General features: G+C 45.9%; 1 protein-coding gene across 1 annotated transcript; it reads left to right on the top strand.

The window, feature by feature from the left end:
• The first annotated feature begins 19495 nt into the window (after positions 1–19495).
• On the top strand, positions 19496–22455 carry LOC125521435 (probable 6-phosphogluconolactonase 3, chloroplastic). The gene is made up of 3 exons (XM_048686488.1): positions 19496–19920; positions 20029–20164; positions 21668–22455. The coding sequence occupies exons 1-3, from the start codon at positions 19577–19579 to the stop codon at positions 22145–22147; spliced, it is 960 nt and encodes a 319-aa protein (XP_048542445.1). The 5' UTR covers positions 19496–19576; the 3' UTR covers positions 22148–22455.
• Positions 22456–23367: the final 912 nt, after the last annotated feature.

Raw genomic sequence — 23367 nt, 5'->3', positions numbered from 1 at the left:
CGGGCTTAACTTAATGATTTAAGCCGGCCCTTGGGGCTACTAATGATGATGTTTAGTTTCTTTATGGCAATTGGAAAGTCTACAACATATTCAATCCTATCACATCCTATAGACTTGGCGGCTGATAGACATATGATTATGAAGAGAATAGTGAAGAGAATAGTGATTGGATTACCTCATAGCGTTCCTTCATCAAATTGACTAAGCCGGCTTCAAAATCACGGCTAGTGTATAGACGATTCAAATAACCAGAGTGGATGTCTTGTGCACTTAACTGGGCGTAGCTCTCTAAATCTACCTTCCATTTGCCTTTATCAACAATAGAAATTTCTTCCTTGGCGTTGTGCTTGGATAAGACAGTGGGGTTGCCCGGTGTTGTATAACCAAACCCGGTGACGACGACGTCGTTAGTCTTCTCTTTAGTAGGCTTAAATGGGCTTGGCGGCTTAGAAATGGCCGGCTCAACATCCATATAGTCTATGGAGATTTCATGGTCTTCTGGTGGCGGGTCATCAATGGTGGCTTCAGCAATCGCGTTAGAAGATTCGGGCTATTGCTTTTCCGGCTCAAACGGATTGGAGTTGTCACCCGGCTTGTTCAGTTTCGCCTTTTTGCTGGGTTTACCTTGGCCGGTGAGAAAAAGAAATGCACAGGTGTCAGCATATCAATCAAGTATGAAGTTTGACTGATTAAATATACCCTTACCCAAGCAAAGTCTTGAAAGCTGGGGTGTGAGTTTCTGTTAAGTCGCCGGAGGAGGAATGAGAGGTTCCCTAATAATTTAAATCAGATGGATTAAGAGGTTGACGGAAAAGACCCTCCTTGGGATAATCTAAGTCAGAAATGTTAGAAACCTCCGGTCGACGTTTGCGAGGTGCTAGGGTGTTCGGTAAGCCGGAGGATAATACTCCGCCGCCACTGTTCCGGGTTGTGCGGCGAGCTTCATGTTACTGCTTCTTCAAAAGAAAGTTGGGATCCAAGTGAGCTAAAGGGTGAGAAAATCTTACTTTCCAGCTTGCTTGTCGAGTTTTCTATGTTGGCAGAGGTTCTGAGCCGGAGGAAAGAATAATTACCTCTGCATCACCTGCATGGCTGGCCTCCGCCTCATCCTGATAATAGTCATTTTCAATAAGGTGTACAAAAAATGAGCCAAGAGAATCAAGTTCTACCTCCGACTCATCATCATCGTCTTTGTCATCCAAATTGAATAATTTGGCAGTGTTGGACTTCTTCTTAGCAGGCCTTTTGGTGGCCTTATTCTTTGTCCGGGTCTTATTTGGTTTTTCAGGCAATTTTTTGTCCCAGAAGGATGAGCCGGCCTGTAAACAATGAATGAGTACGAGCTAGCAGCAAAAATGAAAATATAAGTCAATTATGAGCTGGATTTAAAACTCACAGCTGGCGGCTTATTCAGAATGCAGTAAGGAACCAATCTAATGTTACTACAATCTTCTAAGCTTTCATTCAGCAAGGTCTTGCTCATTTCGTTGATGTCTTCCTCGGTCATCTCGGTGTTACAGTGGCGCTGAGGATCTGTTAGCTCGCCGGTATATTCACACATTAAACCGGGTCGGATGCTTGGAGGCAATACTCTCCAGGCAACCCAGCAGCAAACTAGATCCATTTCGGTCAAGCAGTTGGCCATCAGAACCCGGATCTTTGCAAAAGTTTGCACATATTTCTTCCGTTCTGCTATGATAATACGGTCCGGAAGATGATGTCTGCTGCTAAGACGGCTTGGGCGGTAACCCGACAGGGGGTTCTCTCCTTCTGGTGAGGTATCGTGGCAATAAAACCAAGTCTGGTTCCAGTCCTTGGGGTGACTGGGCGGATTAGCAGCTGGGAAGATGGCCTCTTTTCGGCGTTGTATGGATATTCCACATAGTTCAAGGCTAGGTCCATCTGTGAATTCATTCTGTCAGTTCAAATAGTAGAACTCTCTGAATAGTTCTACGGTGGGCTCCTGTTGAAGGTACACCTCGCAGAACACTTGGAAATTGCAGATGTTTTGAAATGGAATTTGGTGCGATATCTTGTGGATGGATCTTGAAGAAATGCAGCACATCACAGAAGAATCTTGAGCCGGGAGGACTAAAGCTCCGGTCCATATGATCCATAAAAACCACCACTTCACCATCTTCGGGCTCGGGGTGAGTTTCATTACTCGGAACTCTCCAGTGGATGGCTTCTTTCTTGGCTAAAATGCTAGTCTAAACATATGTGTTCAAGTCTTCCTTCGTAACTCGGGAAACAACCCAGTTGCAAGCAGTGGCAGTTTTGACCATCTTGAAGAACAAGGTCCTAAATGAAGGAAACATTACCGGTTTAAGGTCATGCTATTAAACTGGACCATTGATTCAAAGGTAAAAGGCTATGAACAATTGACAGATTAAGCCGGGGGATGAACATTGAAGTATTGGCGGCTTAAGTGGGGACTAATCATACCTACCAGATTAAGGATTTTGCTGTTAAGCCGGACAGAGTCTAACAATCAAGATATATGTTGCAGAATTAAAATTATGTGCAAGCAAGGTTAAACCAGAGATATATTGCCGGGTCAGGCAAGTTATAAAGTGTATGGTGGCGGTTTAACAAGATTTGGTGTCTTATGATGGATCATGGTTTACAGTATAAGCCGCCGTAACAGTTATGGCACTTCAAATTTATCAAGTGGTGGACAAACATGTTTTCACAAGTTACCACTGTAATTCTGGATCTACCACAGTTCAGAAAAAGCAGCAAAATTCTAGCCCAAGGTGGCGGCAGTGGAAAGGTTTGGATACCCTGATGAGATCTTCTATGGAGAGATGTTGTTCTAATAATGAAAATGATGTTGAAACTACTTCCACACAAGATTTATGACTTATCTAGAATGAAAGTCATCAGATTTGATGGAAACAATGCAAGAATAGCAAGAACACCGACGAACAAGCCCGAACCCTAATGCAGATCTGAAGTTGAGGAAGAGAAGCACTTACAGTTGTAGATGGGCTGTGGTGGCTTGCCGGAGTTCTCTGGTTCGATCAGGTTGATGCAGCGGCCTGCGTTGATGCGGCGGTCGGAGGTCGCGGCGGCGGAGCTCAAGCGCTGGTGCGCCCGTGTGAAGGAGGAAGATGAAGGAGGAAATGAAGGAGAAAATGATAAAGACCCCCTGCCCCTATTTATAAGGGGGTGGCTGCAAGGCATGCCCGGGAATCGAGGGGGCTGAAATCATTATATGGCTATATGGATGCCTCGATTCTCGGGACTCTTATTAAGGTAAAGATCAATTAATATGTTTTGGGCCATGTGCCAAGTTAATGTGAAGTGACGTCATGGCGGCTTAAGAAAATTCTGTGAGCTGACATCATGGCGATTTATAGCAAGGTTTGTCAAATAAAGGCGATGCAAGATTTTGACAGGTCAGATATTGAAGATTGACATGAACAAGTTCAAATCAACCTGAGGCCTAATGTTGGGGATATGACTATTGGGTATGAACCACCCAGGAGGGGCCGGGTCATACCACTGGCGGTTTACCAATGAAGATGGTGTATTATATGAGCCCATTAACGTCCCAAGACCCAGAATGTAGCGCCCCGAGACCGATGTGCCAGGTGTCTTCCAGTTATTCGCTGTTGTTGCCTTGTCATTGCTTGCGTGTCATGCATTTCATATCATCTCATCATGTGCATTTCATTTGCATACATGTTCGCCTCATGCATCCGAGCATTTTTCCCCGTTATCCGTTTTGCATTCCGGCGCTCCTATGTCACCCAGTGTCCCTTTCTACCTCTTTTCGTGTGCGGGTACTAAACAATTTCGGATTAGACCGAGACTTTCCAAGCGGCCTTGGTTTACTACCGGTAGACCGCCTGTCAAGTTTCGTGCCATTTGGACTTCGTTTGATACTCCAACGGTTAACCGAGGAACCGAAAAGGCCTCATGTGTGTTGCAGCCCAACACCTCTCCAAAGTGGCCCAAAACCCACCTAAACCCACTCCATCATCTCGGTCGTTCGATCACGATCGTGTGGCCGAAAACCGCACCTCATTTGGACTCTCCTAGATCCCTCTACCTATAAATAAGTGATCCCCTCCAAAATTTGCGGTCTAACCCTAACCTTCCTCTACCTCACGCCACCGGACAAAAATCCCCGCCGCGGACATGTCCGCCCTCTACCTCGCTCCGGCCAATGTCGTCGCGCCACGTCACCCCGCCGCCGCCGCCAGCCTATCGTGCGCCGCCACCTCACCGTCCTCTCTCTCCCCGCGCCGCCGCGGCCCTGCGGGCCCGAGGCCGGCCCGCCCGGCCCGTGCTGCTCGCGCCCGAGCTCTCCCGATGTCGCGCGCCGCCCGCGTTGACTTGCTCCGCCGCCTGCCTCTGCGCCCCGCGCCGCGACCTCGCCGGAGCGCCGCCTCCCGCCGCTGCTCCACGGTGCCATGGCGCCGCCGCCGCGCGGTTCGGCTCCTCCTCACGTCGGCCTTCCCTCGTCGTGGAATCGTCAGCCCTCGCGTCGCCGTTCTTCGTCCCGTTCCGGCCACCGCCGGCACCGCTCGCCGGAGCTTTCTCCGGCCGGATCCGGAGTGAGTGGATCAGATCCACCCGCTCCACGAACCAAACAGCCTCCCCGCGGCCTCGGATCCTCTCATCCCGCACCACCTCGTCCCGCGTTGATTTCTCGCGAGGGTAAAATTCTACTAAGTCCCAGTAATTTTGAGCATACTTCATTGCATCATAACTTCCTCACCGTGACTCCGATTCGTGCGTTTATCATATCAAAATGTTCGCCTCGACGAGTACATCATTTCATCCCATTGCATCATTTTCATTTGAGCTCATCTTGATGCCCGAAATGTCGTTGGAAGAGTGCTATGTGAGGAAAGTTTCAGATCTGTTTCAGCAAATGCACTTTTGTCATTTTTGCCATGATTAATGTGTGCATGCTATGATCCTGAGCTCTACATGTGTTTTGTAGAATGCCATGCCATCTTTACAGGGGTGTATGCCATGCATTTTTGTGATCTTTGTGGTGACTAGCACAAGCATACAAAGTAGCTTACTCAATGATGCTGATTTCAGGGACTTAAAATTTCACTAAGTCCTTGTCCTACTATTGTTTTTATGCCATATGTTCATGTTGTTTCCTAGTGATCCGTGCCTCTTTTGAGGATGATCAGTAAGGATGTTTTGTTAATATTGTGGTGCTCTATCCATCCATGTCTTTTTTTGCAATTATGGAGCACCCTAGCTTGAGTCAATCGAGCTCTACTTTTACTATAAAATGTTCCTGGCAGATTGTTAACATGTTTAGCAATTTTGCCGAGGTTGTTGTTATTGATCCATGCATGCTATGATGTTGTTCTTGCCATGGATAGCTTCTATGCCATGCCTATTTGCTGGGTGTATGCTTAGTTTGTCATGCAATGCCTCGTAGTGAGTGCATCGAGCTCGTAAACATGCCTACTCGTTATCTGTTTTGCCATGCTCCAGTTTTTCCACCAAGTCTGCATCTGTTTATGTTTTTGCTATGTTCGCATGCTTGCAATTGTATTTTCCGATCCCTTTTGGCTCATGGTCACTAAGGGACTTTTGTTATATGATTTGAGTAGCTTCATGCCATACCTTGCTTTGCCATGATATGTTCCTTTAGCATGTAGATATCGTGCTCTAAACATTGCTTCCTGATGATAAATTCCTGACATGCTGTTAATTTCACTAAGTCTGAAACCTGTTATCTTTTGCTCCTTTGCCATGCATGTTTGAACCTATTAATGAGTGAATTAGCCGTAGCTTAGTGTTCATCTTTTGTCAAGCATCATGAGTGGATCCCTGACATGTATTTTTTGCCATGTTTGAGTGTTGTAGCATATTTATCTTGATGCATTTAGAAGGCTACTTGTTATTAATCGCGGACCGGTGCCATATTTGTTTTGCTTGTCATTTCCAAACCGTGCATCCGATTCCGGCGATCTTTATATCGATTTCGACCGAAATCAACTCACCTTTCCAGTGACACTCTTGGATTTACAAGTTAAGGCCAGATTCAATCATTGCTTTCCAAATCATGCATATGCACCGCATACCGCATCCCGCATATCATGCCATGTTCATGTGTTGGTTGTTTACTATGTTGTGTGCTTCTTTCCGGTGTTGCTTCTTCGGGTTGGTTCTGATAACGTCGTGTTTGTGAGGACCCGTTCGACTACGTCCGTTTGTCTTCTTCATGGACTCGTTCTTCTTCCTTGCGGGATTTCAGGCAAGATGACCATACCCTCGAAATCACTTCTATTTTTGCTTGCTAGTTGCTCGCTCTTTTGCTATGCCTATGCTGCGATACCTACCACTTGCTTATCATGCCTCCCATATTGTTAAGCAAAGCCTCTAACCCACCTTGTCCTAGCAAACGTTGTTTGGCTATGTTACCGCTTTGCTCAGCCCCTCTTATAGCGTTGTTAGTTGCAGGTGAAGATTGGAGTTTGTTCCTTGTTGGAACATGGATATTTTGTTGGGATATCACAATATCTCTTATTTAATTAATGCATCTATATACTTGGTAAAGGGTGGAAGGCTCGGCCTTATGCCTGGTGTTTTGTTCCACTCTTGCCACCCTAGTTTCCGTCATATCAGTGTTATGTTCCCGGATTTTGCATTCCTTACATGGTTGGGTTATAATGGGAACCCCTTGACAGTTCGCCTTGAATAAAACTCCTCCAGCAAGGCCCAACATTGGTTTTACCATTCGCCACCTAGCCTTTTCTTTCCCTTGGGTTCTACAGACTCAAGGGTCATCTTTATTTAAACCCCCGGGCCAGTGCTCCTCTGAGTGTTGGTCCAACCTGCCAGCTGCCAGTGGCCACCAGGGGCAACTCTGGGCTGGCCTACCGGAACCTTGGACAATCCGGTGTGCCCTGAGAACGAGATATGTGCAGCTCCTATCGGGATTTGTCGGCATATTCGTGTGGCTTTGCTGGACTTGTTTTACCATTGTCGAGGATGTCTTGTAACCGGGATGCCGAGTCTGATCGGATTGTCTTGGGAGAAGGAATATACTTCGTTGACCGTGAGAGCTTGTGATGGGCTAAGTTGGGACACCCCTACAGGGATTGAACTTTCGAAAGCCGTGCCCGCGGTTATGGGCAGATGGGAATTTGTTAATGTCCGGTTGTAGAAAACCTAAAGTTGATCTTAATTAAAATACATCAACCGTGTGTGTAGCCATGATGGTCTCTTCTCGGCGGGGTCCGGGAAGTGAACACCGTGTTGGAGTTATGCTTGACGTAGGTTGTTCTAGGATCACTTCTTGATCATAGTTTCTCAACTGTGCTTTTGCCTTCTCTTCTCGCTCTCATTTGCGTATATGTTAGCCACTAGATATGCTAGTCGCTTGCTGCAGCTCCACCTCCTACCTTTTACCCTACCTATAAGCTTAAATAGTCTTGATCGCGCGGGTGTGAGATTGCTGAGTCCTCGTGACTCACAGATACTTCCAAAACCAGCTTGCAGGTGCCGATGATATCGTGCAGGTGATGTAACCGACCTCAAGGAAGAGCCCGATGAAGATCGTGTCCGTTATGTTGTTCCGTTTCAGTTGATCAGTAGTGGAGCCCAGTCGGGACGATCGGGGATCTGTGTAGCATTTGGGGTAGTCTTCTTTCATTTTGGGTTCCGTAGTCGGACCTTGTTTGTATCTGGTGATGTATTGCCTTATTCATGTAATTGTGTGAAGTGGCGATTGTAAGCCAACTATGTATCTCTTTCCCTTATGTATTACATGGGTTGTGTGAAGATTACCTCACTTGCGACACTGCTTTCAATGTGGTTATGCCTCTAAGTCGTGCTTCGACACGTGGGAGATATAGCCGCATCGAGGGCATTACAAAGAAGAGACTTAAGGCCCGGGAGGATGAACCGCCATGTATGTGTGACTTGTGTTGTAAGGCATGCGTAGTTAGTCACCGAGCCAGACACGTTGTGTATGAGTCGGCCGGGACTCCGTGAGCCCCCGGGCGTCAACCTGTGTATATAAAGGGACGACCCGGCAGCGGTTTAGGGCAGGAAACAAGAGATCGAGAACTAGGTCAAGCGTGTTCTCTCCCTGGTAATCGAAACCCTAGCAATACAATCCCAAACAGGAGTAGGCCTTTATCTTCACCGCAAGGGGCCGAACCAGTATAAACTTTGTGTCCTTTATCCCGTTTAACCCATTTAAGCTAACCTAGCTGCGATGGCCCTATGACTAAGTCCTTGTGCTAGGACATCTGGCGTGACAATTCCACGACATGACCCGTGTGCAACCACGTACAAATAATTTGGTAAGATTTGCATCTGTCATATTGGGTATGTGAAGGAAATATGCCCTAGAGGCAATAATAAAATTGTTATCTATATTTCCTTATATCATGATAAATGTTTATTATTCATGCTAGAATTGTATTAACCAGAAACATAGTACATGTGTGAATACATAGACAAACAGAGTGTCCCCAGTATGCCTCTACTTGACTAGCTCGTTAATCAAAGATGGTTAAGTTTCCTAACCATAGACATGTGTTGTCATTTGATGAACGGGATCACATCATTAGAGAATGATGTGAGTGTACATGACCCATCCGTTAGCTTAGCATAAATGATCGTTTAGTTTTATTGCTATTGCTTTCATCATGACTTATACATGTTCCTCTAACTATGAGATTATACAACTCCCGAATACCGGAGGAACACCTTGCGTGCTATCAAACGTCACAACGTAATTGGGTGATTGTAAATATGCTCTACAGGTGTCTCCGATGGTGTTTGTTGAGTTGGCATAGATCGAGACTAGGATTTGTCACTCCGTGTATCGGAGAGGTATCCCTGGGCCCTCTCGGTAATGCTCATCACTATAAGCCTTGCAAGAAATGTGACTAATGAGTTAGTTGCGGGATTATGGATTACGGAACGAGTAAAGAGACTTGCTAGTAACGAGATTGAACTAGGTATGATGATACCGATGATCGAATCTTGGGCAAGTAACATACCGATGACAAAGGGAACAACATATGTTGTTATGCGGTTTGACCGATAAAGATCTTCGTAGAATATGTAGGAGTCAATATAAGCATCCAGGTTCCGCTATTGGTTATTGACCGGAGATGTGTCTCGGTCATGTCTACATAGTTCTCGAACCCCTAGGGTCTGCACGCTTAACGTCCGATGACGATTTGTATTATGAGTTATGTGATTTGATGTACCAAAGTATGTTCGGAGTCCCGGATGATATCACGGACATGACGAGGAGTCTCGAAATGGTCGAGAGGTAAAGATTCATATATTGTAAGGCTATATTCGGACACCGGAAGTGTTCCAGGTGATACCGGGTCATCGGATGGGGTTCCGGGCAAACCCCGACAAAGATATGGGCTTTATGGGCCAAGTAAGGGAACACACCAGCCCACAAGGGGCTGGTGCGCCCCCTATAGGGACAGCCATGTGGGGAGAAAGGAAAAGGAGAGGAGGAAAAGGAAAGTATGAAGTAGGACTCCTACTCCCTTCCCCTCCCCCCTCCTTCCTTTCCACCTTGTCCAAATATGGTAAGGGGGACCGAATTGGACTAGGGGCCAAGTAGGATTCCTCCTACTTGGGCACACCCTAGGTTGCCTCCCTCCCTCTCCATCCTTTATATACGTGGGGAGGGCACCCCTAGAACACACATCAATTGTTCCGAACCGTGTGTGGCGCTCCCTCCACAGTTAACACCTCGGTCATATCGTGCATTAGAGACAGATGCATTCACGTTAAAAAGGGCACCATCTAAATCCGTTGAGACGACACCATGGTTTAGCAAGAAACCTAAGCTGTCGTTTCTTAAAGTTTGGGACTGCGATGCTTATGTGAAAAAGCTTCAACCTAATAAGCTCGAACCCAAATCAGAGAATTGCGTCTTCATAGGATACCCAAAGGAAACTGTTGGGTACACCTTCTATCACAGATCCGAAGGCAAGATATTCGTTGCTAAGAATGGATCCTTTCTAGAGAAGGGCTTTCTCTCGAAAGAAGTGAGTGTGAGGATAGTAGAACTTGATGAGGTGATTGTACCTTCTCTTGAATTGGAAAGTAGTTCATCACAGAAATCAGTTCCAGTGATTCCTACACCAATTAGTGAGGAAGCTACTGATGATGATCATGAAACTTCAGATCAAGTTACTACCGAACCTCGTAAGTCAACCAGAGTACAATCCGCACCAGAGTGGTACGGTAATCCTGTTCTGGAAGTCATGTTACTAGACCATGACGAACATACGAACTATGAGGAAGCGATGATGAGCCCAGATTCCGCGAAATGACTTGAGGCCATGAAATCTGAGATAGAATCCATGTATGAGAACAAAGTGTGGACTTTGGTGGACTTGCCCGATGATCGGCAAGACATTGAGAATAAATGGATCTTCAAGAGGAAGACAAACGCTGATTGTAGTGTTACTATCTACAAAGCTCGACTTGTCGAAAAGGGTTTTTGACAAGTTCAAGGTGTTGACTACGATGAGATTTTCTCACTCATATCGATGCTTAAAAGTCTGTCCGAATCATGTTAGCAATTACGCATTTTATGAAATCTGGCAAATGGATGTCAAAACTGTATTCCTTAATGGATTTATTAAAGAAGAGTTGTATATGATGCAACCAGAAGGTTTTCTCAATCCTAAAGGTGCTAACAAAGTGTGCAAGCTCCAGCGGTCCATCTATGGACTGGTGCAAGCATCTTGGAGTTGGAATATATGCTTTGATAAGGTGATCAAAGCATATGGTTTTATACAGACTTATTGTGAAGCCTGTATTTACAAGAAAGTGAGTGGGAGCACTACAGCCTTTCTGATAAGTATATATGAATGACATATTGTTGATTGGAAATGATGTAGAATTTTTTTGTAAAGCATGAAGGAGTGTTTGAAAGGAGTTTTTCAAAGAAAGACCTCGGTGAAGCTGCTTACATGTTGAGCATCAAGGTCTATAGAGATAGATCAACATGCTTGATAAGATTTTTTCAATGAGTACATACCTTCACAAGGTTTTGAAGTAGTTCAAAATGGAACAGTCAAAGAAGGAGTTCTTTCTTGTATTGCAAGGTTTAAAGTTGAGTAAGACTCAAAACACGACCACGGCAAACAATAGAAAGAGAATGAAAATCATTCCCTATGCCTCAGTCATAGGTTCTATGAAGTATGCTATGCTGTGTACCAGACCTATTATGTACCTCCATGAGTTTGGCAAGAGGGTACAATAGTGATCTAGGAGTGGATCACTGGACAGCGGCCAAAATTATCCTTAGTGGAATAAGGAAATGTTTCTCGGTTATGGAGGTGACAAAGAGTTCGTCGTAAAGAGTTACGTCGATGCAAGCTTTGACACTGATCTGGATGACTCTAAGCCTCGATCTAGATACATATTGAAAGTGGGAGCGATTAGCTAGAGCAGCTCCGTGTAGAGCATTGTAGACATAGAAATTTGCAAAATACATACGGATCTGAATGTGGCAGACCCGTTGACCAAACTTCTCTCACAAGCAAAACATGATCACACCTTAGTACTCTTTGGGTGTTAATCACATGGCGATGTGAACTAGATTATTGACTCTAGTAAACCCTTTGGGTATTGGTCACATAGCAATGTGAACTATAGAGTGTTAAATCACATGACGATGTGAACTATTGGTGTTAAATCACATGGCGATGTGAACTAGATTATTGACTCTAGTGCAAGTGGGAGACTGAAGGAAATATGCCCTAGAGGCAATAATACTTTTTTATTTATATTTCCTTATATCATGATAAATGTTTATTATTCATCTAGAATTGCATTAACCGGAAACTTAGTACATGTGTGAATACATAGACAAACAGAGTGTCCCTAGTATGCCTCTACTTGACTAGCTTGTTAATCAAAGATGGTTAAGTTTCCTAATCATAGACATGTGTTGTCATTTGATGAACGGTATCACATCATTAGAGAATGATGTGATAGACATGACCCATCCATTAGCTTAGCATAAATGATCGTTTAGTTTTATTGCTATTACCTTCATCATGACTTATACATGTTCCTCTAACTATGAGATTATGCAACTCCCGAATACCAGAGGAACACCTTGTGTGCTATCAAACGTCACAATGTAACTGGGTGTATAAAGATGCTCTACAGGTGTCTCCGATGGTGTTTGTTGAGTTGGCATAGATCAAGATTAGGATTTGTCACTCCGTGTATCGGAGATGTATCTCTGGGCCCTCTCAGTAATGCTCATCACGATAAGCCTTGCAAGCAATGTGACTAATGAGTTAGTTGCGGGATGATGCATTGCGGAACGAGTAAAGAGACTTGCCGGTAACGAGATTGAACTAGGTATGATCATACCGATGATCGAATCTCGGGCAAGTAACATACCGATGACAAAGGGAACACCATATGTTGTTATGCGATTTGACCGATAAAGATCTTCGTAGAATATGTAGGAGCCAATATGAGCATCTAGGTTCCGCTATTGGTTATTGACCGGAGATGTGTCTCGGTCATGTCTACATAGTTCTCAAACCCGTAGGGTCCGCACGCTTAACGTTTGATGACGACTTGTATTATGAGTTATGTGATTTGATGTACCGAAGTTTTTTCGGAGTCCCAGATGAGATCACAGACATGAAGAGGAGTCTCGAAATGGTCGAGAGGTAAAGATTCATATATTGGAAGGCTATATTCAGACACCAGAAGTGTTCCGGGTGATACCGGGTCACTGGAAGGGGTTCCGGGCAAACCCCGGCAAAGATATGGGCTTCATGGGCCAAGTAAGGGAACACACCAGCCCACAAGAGGCTGGTGCACCCCCTATAGGGCCAACCACGTGGGGAGAAAGGAAAAGGAAAGTATGAAGTAGGGACTCCTACTTCCTTCCCCCCCCCCTCCTTCCTTTCCCCCTTGTCCAAATATGGTAAGGGGGGACCGAATTGCACTAGGGGCCCAAGTAGGATGCCTCCTACTTGGGCGCGCCCTAGGCAGCCTCCCTCCCTCTCCCTCCTTTATATACGTGGGGAGGGCACCCCTAGAACACACATCAATTGCTCCTAGCCGTGTGCGGCGCTCCCCTCCATAGTTAACACCTCGGTCATACCGTCGTAGTGCTTAAGCGAAGCCCTGCGCCGGTAACATCATCATCACCATCACCACGCCATCGTGATGACGAAACTCTCCTTCGGCCTCAACTGGATCAAGAGTTCGAGGGACGTCACTGAGTTGAACATGTGCAGATCACGGAGGTGTTGTGCGTTCGGTACTTGGATCGGTTGGATCGCGAAGACGTTCGACTACATCAACTGCATTACTAAACGCTTCCGCTTTCGGCCTACTAGGGTACGTGGACACACTCTCCCCGCTCGTTTCTATGCTTCTCCTATATAGATCTTGCATGATCGTAGGAAATTTTTGAAATACTACGTTCCCCAACAGTATGTTGCCATTTGTCAAACGGGAAAGATTGACATTTGTTGATCTAGTAACATTGCCATTTGTTAATCCTTGTAACACTGCGATTTGTCAAAATATGCACCTAAAAATCACTAGCACTATCTAATTTTTGCAACTACAATTCAGTAATTAAGCATAGATTTCATTCATAGATTAAGCATTCATTCTTAATTTATACAAACTGTTCAACTCGACAGCTGAACCGACCAAACTTTTCCCCAATTTTTGCCAACCACGCATATGCAAATTTACCATTCATTACATACAACAAGTCATCAACACACAACAAAAAAAGGATACATGTTGGATTATAGATTATTTCCAACACAACATTCTAGTAAATACTAAAGTTTTTCTCACACAACAAATAACAAAGCGATGAAATGAACTTCAGCTCAACCAATCCTCGGTGTTGGAAATGCTTGCTTTGAACCATAACTGATTCTCTGGGAAGGGCCAGCTATTGTCAATCTCGAGACCAACACAGGATTGATCATCCAGGCTGAAGCGGCCTATATCAGGACACATATGGTGATAGCCAGGGTAGGGAACCATAGCAATGTCTGAGGTATAGATACAATTGCTTCTCATAAATGGTAGTAACGTTATGTCAACAACAGTTGGATCGCCTTTCACCATCATTGGATAGTTTTGTCCAAGGAAGAGCGAGTTTTCTCCAAGACTATCAATATTGAACCAGGTAGAAGGTGTTGGCGCTAGCACACTAGTATCCATCCCGAATACTCTGCAAAGGATGTTGGAATAGGTCCGGAGAGTGTGACCATGGGAGACAACACCTGCTTCGTTAGTAACATCAGCAATGCCCTATATACATACAAGAAGAGGTGATCCATCGGAATAAGTTTCCAGGCGCCACTGAGTATATAGGTCCTGCTTGTGATCATCACCATCGTCATCCCCCCTTGGTTATAAATTTTTTCAAGTATAGGTGGTGGAATGTTCACAGGACCTTGGAAACACAAGAGGGTTAATTAGTAAAGGGAAACTAGCTAACCCGCATGCATGTGGATGAAACAATTATAATTACGGTGGAAGACAAATGTACCGAAACCATAAGGATTCCATGCAAAAACAGTGCCACGAGTGGTGGCAGCAAACACAAGCCCCTCGTATTGAATTGCATCACAGTACTCATTCGTGTACAAAAATTGATTTTTGAGCAATATCCATCGAGGCGTGGAAGTAAGGACGACAACAAGCTTGTCAAAGATAGCAACAACTTCATAGTTCTTGTAATCCCAAGAGCGGTTGGGAACTCGACAAATTGCTATCTTCCATAGACGATAGTTACCATGATCGTATTTGAACATACGTAGATCATCTGTGTGCTCAACCTCAGGGCATTCTGTGATTTTTGGAAGTGGAACCCGGTGACGAGTGTACACATTCACAAGTTCCCACTCTCCGTTATACCCAATATATACAACCCAATCTCCATTTGCGCATGCCCAAGCCTTACCCTCAAGCGATAGCATCTTAACATCACACGTATCATTATCAAGTGGCATCAACTTGCACAAGGCGATGCTTCTGTCATCCCCATGCCGACAACCAGCGTCATGGCGAAGAAGATAGGGGAGATCAAACCGCTCTTGAACCTTTGGGTTCTTTGCAATTATGTTATTTGTTCAGTCGAGAATGGACTTGAACAAACCTGCCATGCTAGCCGATGTGATGACGTCGCACCGATCAATGAGTTCCTCCACCACGTCATCTTTCAGACCGGGGCAAGAATAGCAGGGTCGTTTCCGGCCTATTCCCTCCATGGAGAGGACGATCGAACAATGGCAGCAGGAATGGTGAAGGAAAATGGAGGGAAAGGCGAAGGGGCGGTGGACGGTTGCCACAGTACAAGAAGAGGCTAGTGGGGAGCGAACGGTTGCCACAGAGGTCACACACTGATGACAAGGCCTAGTGAACCACATGCTGTATATCGCACACACCTTGATTTGGCTGACCATTTCTTTTGTGTTGCCTAATCACAAACAGTTCATCCGAGTGAACCGTATGTTGTATATCGCACACATCTTCATCTGGCTGTCCGTTTCTTTTGTTCCTCCTCATCGCAAACAGTTCATTGAACTGAACCGTATGCCCTGCATCGCACACGCAACTAAAATCTGAACCGTGTTTGATGCATCCCCCATCGTAAACGTTTTGCATCTTTTTTTACGGTTTTTTTACATCCCCGTTTGTGACTAATATTAATGCATCGCACACAATTTTGTGAAAGAGTCTTTGATCGTAGTGTCGCGTTAGTAGCATTCTGCAGTAGTGATAGCATGGATAATAAATGATTATCATGAACAAGGAAATATAATAATAACCACTTTATTATTGCCTCTCGGGCATATTTCCAGCATTAAGATGCATGTTGGATAGCGGCCGAGGGTGGAGTAATAGTAGTAGATGCAAAATTGTTTCGGTTTACTTGTCACGGACGTAATGCATATGTACTGATAATGTCATGAATAACATCATAACTACGCACTATTCTATCAACTACCCAATCGTAATTTGTGTACCCACAGTTTTGCTATGTTCTTGAGAGAGATGTCTCTAGTGAAAGCCATGACCCCCGGATCTATTTAAATCATATTACTAAAACCTTAAATACACAGCTCTAATTTATTTACTTTTATTTTTTTGCAATTTATATAATTCCTACCATCATATTTGATCCTTGCAAATAACGAGTACAATGGGGAATGCCAACCCTCTTGCCCATGTTGGGTGCAAGTATTTGCTCTTGCGTGTGTAGGTACCGCTAAAAGTCGTTTGTGCGAATCTCCTATTGACTCGATAACCTTTGGTATTTAATGGGGGAAATACTTTCTACTGCTATAATACTTCGCCCTTCCTCTTCGGCGGAATCTCAATGCCTATCACAAGTAGCAACCGGCCAGGGCACGAGAAGGAGGCACGGGAGGGATTTGGTCACTGGTCGGGGGAGAAGGATCCTGCCTGAAGGGCATGGAAGGAGAGAAGGAGATGGAGGGAGCCGCCCTGCCACCGTCGCGGCCGGCCGGAGGCCGCTGACGACGGCGACGAGGGAGAGGAGCGCTGAGGCGCGGTTGTTCGGAGAGCGGTGTCAGCCGCCTCGCGAGTCACAGGAGCGACCCACCAGATGCATGGGGGCAATAAGAAAATATCTGATGGTGAGGTTAGTCATAGGAATTACTTCGTATTTTCGAATCGTTGTACATGAAATTATTTTGATTATGAGTATCAATAAAATTACAAGTGTTTCTCAAAAACATATAGCTAAAGTGCTAAAAATGGAAAAGTATTAATTTTCACTTACTGATTACCCAGGAAATCAGCCACGCGCTGCGCGCTCCATGCGTCCCTGTGGGACCGACCCACTGCCTGTCGCAACCTTATCTCTTTGCGGTCCTGAGCCACCCGTTTATTTCTTTTCGTCTCCCATGCGTCTCCTACCTGTGACGCACTCTCACATGCCCACTCCTCTTCCTCTTGGTTCTCTCTAGCAGCCAGGCCGCCGATCACTGAAGCTTCCACCGCCGTGCGCTACTACCACCGGCTATTGCACAGACTCATCATCCCCATCGTTGCCGTTGCAAAGACCATGGCGCCCCTACAAATCTTGTCGGCGGCGAGTGCTGCAACGCAATGTCCCTCATGGTGGTGACTGCGGGCGCTTCCGTGCGTAGTTCTCGTCAGCGGTGGCACCTGCTGCAACGCTACATACCTTGACAGCCAACGCTGCAACCACATCCCGCCAGCAGCGGGCGCTGCGTTGAAGCTTTCGTCGCACCCAGTACTGCCATGGAGCATCACACGGTGGCCCCCGCTGCTGCGATGCAGCGGTCGCTGGTGCTACAATGAAATGACGACGACAATGCTGCGTGTGCTGCGAGGTGTCCTCAAGTGCATGCTGCAAGGCAAGGCCACGGAGGCATCACCGGTGTGTCGGTGCTGCAATGCAGCACGCACGTCGGTGCGTTGAAGCTGTCAGTGCTGTGTTGGAGTTCTGCCGGAATTGCATTGGAGCTTCACCGGAGCCGTCGGTGCTGCGTTGGAGCTCTGCCGGTGCTGCATACGGTCGCCGGTGTGGTCGTCGGTGTTGCGATGCAGTATCGTCGGGGCTATGGAGGTGATGCGACGAGGAGAGACAAGGTCAAGGGAGGTCCTTGTGAATGTGTGGCAAGAGGAGGAAGACGGGCTTCGAAACCTATGATCGAATGGCCCAGTGCGCCTAATCAGACGGCTCCTGAGGCAGATGATTTTTTGCAAGGTAAACGTTTGGCTGCGGCGCACCGGCCGAACGCTCGGCCGGTCGCGAGCCACCACATCCGTGCCACGTGGCCACAGGGCCCGCACACACCCATCCTTTTATATCTCAACCACCCGTGTCTTATCCTTTCATCCCCTGCTCGCCTCTCTCCTCAGCATCTCTCGCACATATCCATTCCCCACTCACCTCTCTCCACGAGCCTGGCTCCGGCCAGTGCCGCGGTTTCTCCGGCGAGGCCCCCGCCGGCGAGACATCCCCTGGTCCTCTCTTCACCTCTGCTCGTCGGCCCTCCTCTTCCTGCTCCCCGACGCCCCCGTCTGATGGACCACGGGTTGGCGCTTGGCGGAGGGGGAAGCATGCCGGGGATCTGCACCTGGTGGATGGGAACAGCTGCAACCGGCCTGGCCGGGAGCTGCAACCGGTCTCGCCGGGAGCTGCGACGGGTGGGTGACCACGACCACGGGCAGGCAACGGGCTGGATGGCCGTGCCCAGACAAGTGCTACAACCACGGCGACCAGATGTTCGAACCAACTCCTAATTGTGCTACTACAAGCGTTTTGATTTGATGGAACCATCGTCAATTTTTCAGTTTTTTGCTACCACCGTAATATGTATTTGCTGGAACCATCAACATTTTTTGCTACCATCGTTTTTTTGGTTTTGCTGGAATTATGCCCAATTTTACTCTTTTTGCTACCACCATAACATTTTTTTGCTGGAACCATCAACGTTTTTTGCTACCATCATTTTTTTGGTTATGCTGGAATCATGCCCAATTTTACTCTTTTTACTACCACCATAATATTTGTTTGCTGGAACCATCAACATTTTTTGCTACTATCGTTTTTTTGGTTTTGCTCGAAGCATGCCCAATTTTACTCTTTTATTGCTACCACCATAATTTTTTTTGCTGGAACCATCAACATTTTTTGCTACCATCGTTTTATTTGGTTTTGTTGGTACAACGTCAAAATTTTGCATTTTTGCTACCACAGGCTTTTTGATTTGCTGAAACGAGCTTCATTTTTTGCTACCACCGGCATCTTTGATTTTTTGCTTCAACAACCTCCATTTTTCCAATTTTTGATACCAGCGTTTTCAAGTTTGCCGGAAGCAGAGCATTTTTTTGCTACAACCATTGTTTTGGATGCGAACCACGGCGTCCTCACCATTGTTTCCTGGAGGGGGGGGGGTGAGGGAGAGGGCAGCACCAGCGAGGGGCGAGCATCGATGGTGATTGTCGTCGGCGAACGTGCGCTGCACAACATGGAGGGGCTGCTGGGGGAGGAAGCGACGGCGTCCCGTTGGAGCCGGGCGACGACCGACGACGAGGGGAAGGTGCCTAACTGCGCTGCGAGGGGAGGGGTAGCGCGAGGCGTGACCTACTTTGAGGTCTACAGTCGGCGGGGCTGCCGGCGGGGCGGGAGACTACTCGCAAAGAGGGATTATGGTGTTGGAAGACGAAGTCAACGAAGGACGTGGGCCAGACGCGCTAATCGTGCGGCTGCGGTGCGACCGGCCCAAACTTGGGCCAGCGCACCGGCGCCTATCAGTGCCCTTTTTGCAAACGTCATCTGGATGATTTGTTGCAGTGGCAAAAAAGAAAAGAAAAAAAGAGCTCGGACTCCACTCGCTAGGGTCGCTACTCGCTACGCATATCACCGGAGGCGCGTGTCCACCTCAAAAGCGGCGGCAGCAGCCAGTCCCGCGCGATCCGGCCGTCCATCGTGATCTCGACGGGTATAAAGCAACCCACATCTTCCAATCCACCTGTCCCTCTTACCCAACGACCACTTCTCCCTTCCGGTCTCCTCGCCGCCCTCACCGCCATGTCCACCGCCACCGGCGCAGCCGCCTCGAACTCCCTCTCCCCCACCACCAGCCGGCGATCATCGCCATCTTCCAGGATCCTGACGACCCCTCGCGGATCTCTTTCTTGCAGACTACTATCCTCTTCCCCATCGCAATCTCCCCTCGGCCCGGTCTCTGCCATGGCCTCCCCGGGCGCTGCTGGCGAGGCGGCTTCCAGGAAGAAGCTTCTCATATTCGACGCCGAGAAGGACCTGGCGGCGTCTCTGGCCGAGCACGCGGCGGGACTGTCGGAGAAGTTCGCCGCCGAGAGGAGCGCTTTCACAGTCGTGCTTTCCGGCGGCTCTCTCATCAAAGCTCTGAGGTTCTTGGACCTCCTCGAGAATGAACACCGCACATTTCTTGCTTGGCTCTCGCGGGATTATGGGCCGGGAAGAGGTCTAATTTTATTTTTATTTTTTTGGTATCACAGGAAACTGGCTGAGCCGCCGTACCTGGAGGCGGTGGACTGGAGCAGATGGCACGTTTTCTGGGCGGACGAGAGGGTGGTTCCCAAGGACCACGCGGATAGTAACTACAAACTTGCCATGGATGAGTTTCTCTCTAAGGTGCTCGTATGGATAATCTTTGATGAACTTACTGTTGGGTGGTTTAAAGATGGGTACAAACGGAAATGGGACTTCGATGACTATTTGAGCGGTGGCAGTAACGGGATATTCTGATGTTTTGTGTAGATTATATGCTATTATTTGCGTTCTGTTGGACTTGTCATTATTTATGGTTACGGTTCTGTTGATATGGGTTATTAACTTTATGTGATGGATAGTTTGAGAAAATGTAGAATACTAGGTTTACTAGGATTTGAACCCATTGTAAAAAAAAAACTAGAATTGAACCTGCACATGCACATTGTCACGTTATTGTAATTGTAGTGGTGTATTATCCTACGGTGAAAAAAATGAAGTAGAGAACTTCCGTCAGCTACTACATAATGGGGATTGTGGACATAAATTAGAGAGCTGAATTATGCCTTTAGTTGAAATCTCAGTGAATAAGCAAAGATTGTTTCCTGGGAAATAACTTTGGAGACAATGTCACATCCACTGACCATTGTCCATCTAAAAACTTTGTTATTAGCTTTCAGTAAAGCTAGGTAGGTTGCCTTTTCTCTGAAAAGTTGTTCATCTAAATTATGGAAGATTGTACTTAATTGGTTTTGTGTTAAGTTATAGTAAGAAATCTGGAGCGGTCTAGAACTGAGAATTTATAGATTTGATCACTCAGATATTTATGTTTGTTGGATGGTTGATTCTATGGGGAAAGAATTGAGGTGACATGGCATTCTTATAGGTTACATTTGGCAGTTGGCTCTCATATTTAGAAGATAAGATTAGCCTTAGTGGTACACCATATAATCGAATTGAGAGAGAGTTGTGTGCCTGGGGTTTTCTTTGTTAGCTCAGAAAAGAATATTTGTATGAGTATGAGTATGTAGTCTGTTGGTAGAAACTAGGGTTCTACCCGGTCTAGGGCGTAGCCTGTAAGGGAAGGAGGGAGGAGGTCGGAGGAGATTGCGTGGCGGCCGGTGGCTGGGCGCCGTCCTTGCGGCTGGTGTGACCGCGGCCGACGAAAGAGGCGGCTAGGGTTTAGGTCTCCCGGCTCCCTAAGGGAAGCCGAGCAAATATTGATTGCTTCTTGCTTGATTAGATTGATACATCTCCTCTCCTTATATAGAGAGGTTTACTTGACTCCTAAGCAAACGATCCTAATACGATAAGATAATTGGGCTAAGCCCCTAATAATGATTAAGATACTTGGGCCATAACCCACTGGGCTAAGCCCCTAATATGCTGGTCATAACATCTGTTCTATACGTTTATTTTGTCAATCAAACTAAAACCACACGTCATATTTGTACAGTTGAATTCAACTTGAACTTTGCTACATGTGTTACATAAATGTTCGAATTTCATATCTGTATCATCATTATATTTGTTTGACTGTACCATCATTATATTAACATCATGCATTCTAGTTATATGCCATCAATAAGAAATCTTCTCCATTGACAGGATTGTACTCACATTTTTCTTTCTGTATGTCAAATATAGGTGCCGGTTCCTGCTAACCAAGTTTACGCCATGAATGATGCACTGTCGGTTGAGGGAGCTGCGGATGACTATGAAAATTGTTTAAAGCAGCTCATCAAGAATGGTGTGATTGCGGTGTCACCAGTAACTGGGTTCCCAAAGTTTGACCTTATGCTTTTGGGGATGGGCCCTGATGGCCATATCGCCTCCCTCTTCCCTGGACACCCTATTGTCAACGAAAACCAGAAGTTGGTCACCTATGTCAAGGATTCTCCAAAGCCACCACCAGAGAGAATAACATTCACATTCCCTGTGATCAATTCGTCCGCACATATCGCACTTATGGTCACTGGTGCTGGGAAAGCTGGTGCAGTTCACAAAGCGCTTTCAGCCAATGAAAGTTCATCAGATTTGCTGCCCGTTGAGATGGTTGAGCCGCAAGACGGAGAGATGACCTGGTTCACTGACAAGCCAGCTATGTCAATGTTGTCAAGGATCTGAAGCCTGTTATGCTATAAAGTTGAAACTTCCACCTTCAGGATTCCGTTAGATCCGTGCTTGCACTGTTCATATCTATGTTGAAAAAAACGAGCTGATTTTGTAGCATATAGTAGAGCGTAAATGTGCGGCACATTACAGTTTATTCATAATATGAGTAACTAATGGCCATTTTATGGGATATATGTTCGTCGGGTATTTAGATTTGTGTTTGTAAATGGTATTCAGTATTTGGTACTGTTTCCATAGTCTACCCAGAATGTTCTTTGGACTAAGGTTGCCTTTATTCAACACTATTAGCGTTCTGCACTTGTCTCGGTTGCTCCACGATTGCTGTTATCCCATCTGTCCACTCCTTCCATTTCAATGAGTAAAGCGCGCATGAAATTCATTCCAATAAATAAGGTGCGTATGCTTTTTAAAATCCAACTTCGACTGTAAATTAGATCACTAATATACATTTTTTGACATAAAAATTATACTATCAAAAACTCCCTTTCAATACAAATTCAACAGTGTGATTTTTTATCACATAATATAATCCACATTTGATTGTTCTAATTTATGTTCAAAGTTGAAATTTAGAATGTGTGCATGTCTTATTCATTTGAATGGAGGGACTGCATTTTTGGTTTTCAGTCGTACGTTCAGGCTGAACTAAGATCCGCGTTCTCAGATGTAGTTCAGGTTGAACTATTTACTCAAAAAAAAAGTTCAGGTTGAACTAAGATACCTGTCATGCATTCCGCAACACATTCTACGACTAGATTATTAAGCATTTCGTGACAGCAGTTTATTTCTAAACCAAGGCAAAAGATTTGCCTCATCCAGTGATTAAGAGTTGTAGGTTCTGGTTGAACTAAGATCCCTGTGATGCATTCCGTAACACATTCTATGACTAGATGATTAGGCATTTTGTGACAACAGTTTATTTTTAAACCGCCTCATCCACTGGCTAGGCAAAAGAGAGTTTCAGTTAATTAACGAAAAACCGGGCAAAAATTGACACAAACCGTTGCACGGCACACATAGAATACCTCACATGGACCTCAACAAAGAGAGCCTCATCGAGATAGCATACTTCGTCATCGTCTCCACATCTCTCCAAGCTGGCTTCATCACCATTCCTAATTCCCGAGCAAGCGACTACAACTTTATAGCAAATAATCATCGACCCTCACGTGAAGGTTTGTGCCAGAACTTTGCTAATCATGACAAGGACA

This window comes from Triticum urartu, chromosome 7 (assembly GCF_003073215.2).
Source record: "Triticum urartu cultivar G1812 chromosome 7, Tu2.1, whole genome shotgun sequence".
NCBI classification, from domain to species: Eukaryota; Viridiplantae; Streptophyta; class Magnoliopsida; order Poales; family Poaceae; genus Triticum; species Triticum urartu.
Note: the sequence above shows the minus strand (reverse complement) of the source record. Positions and strands in the feature narration are given on the sequence as shown.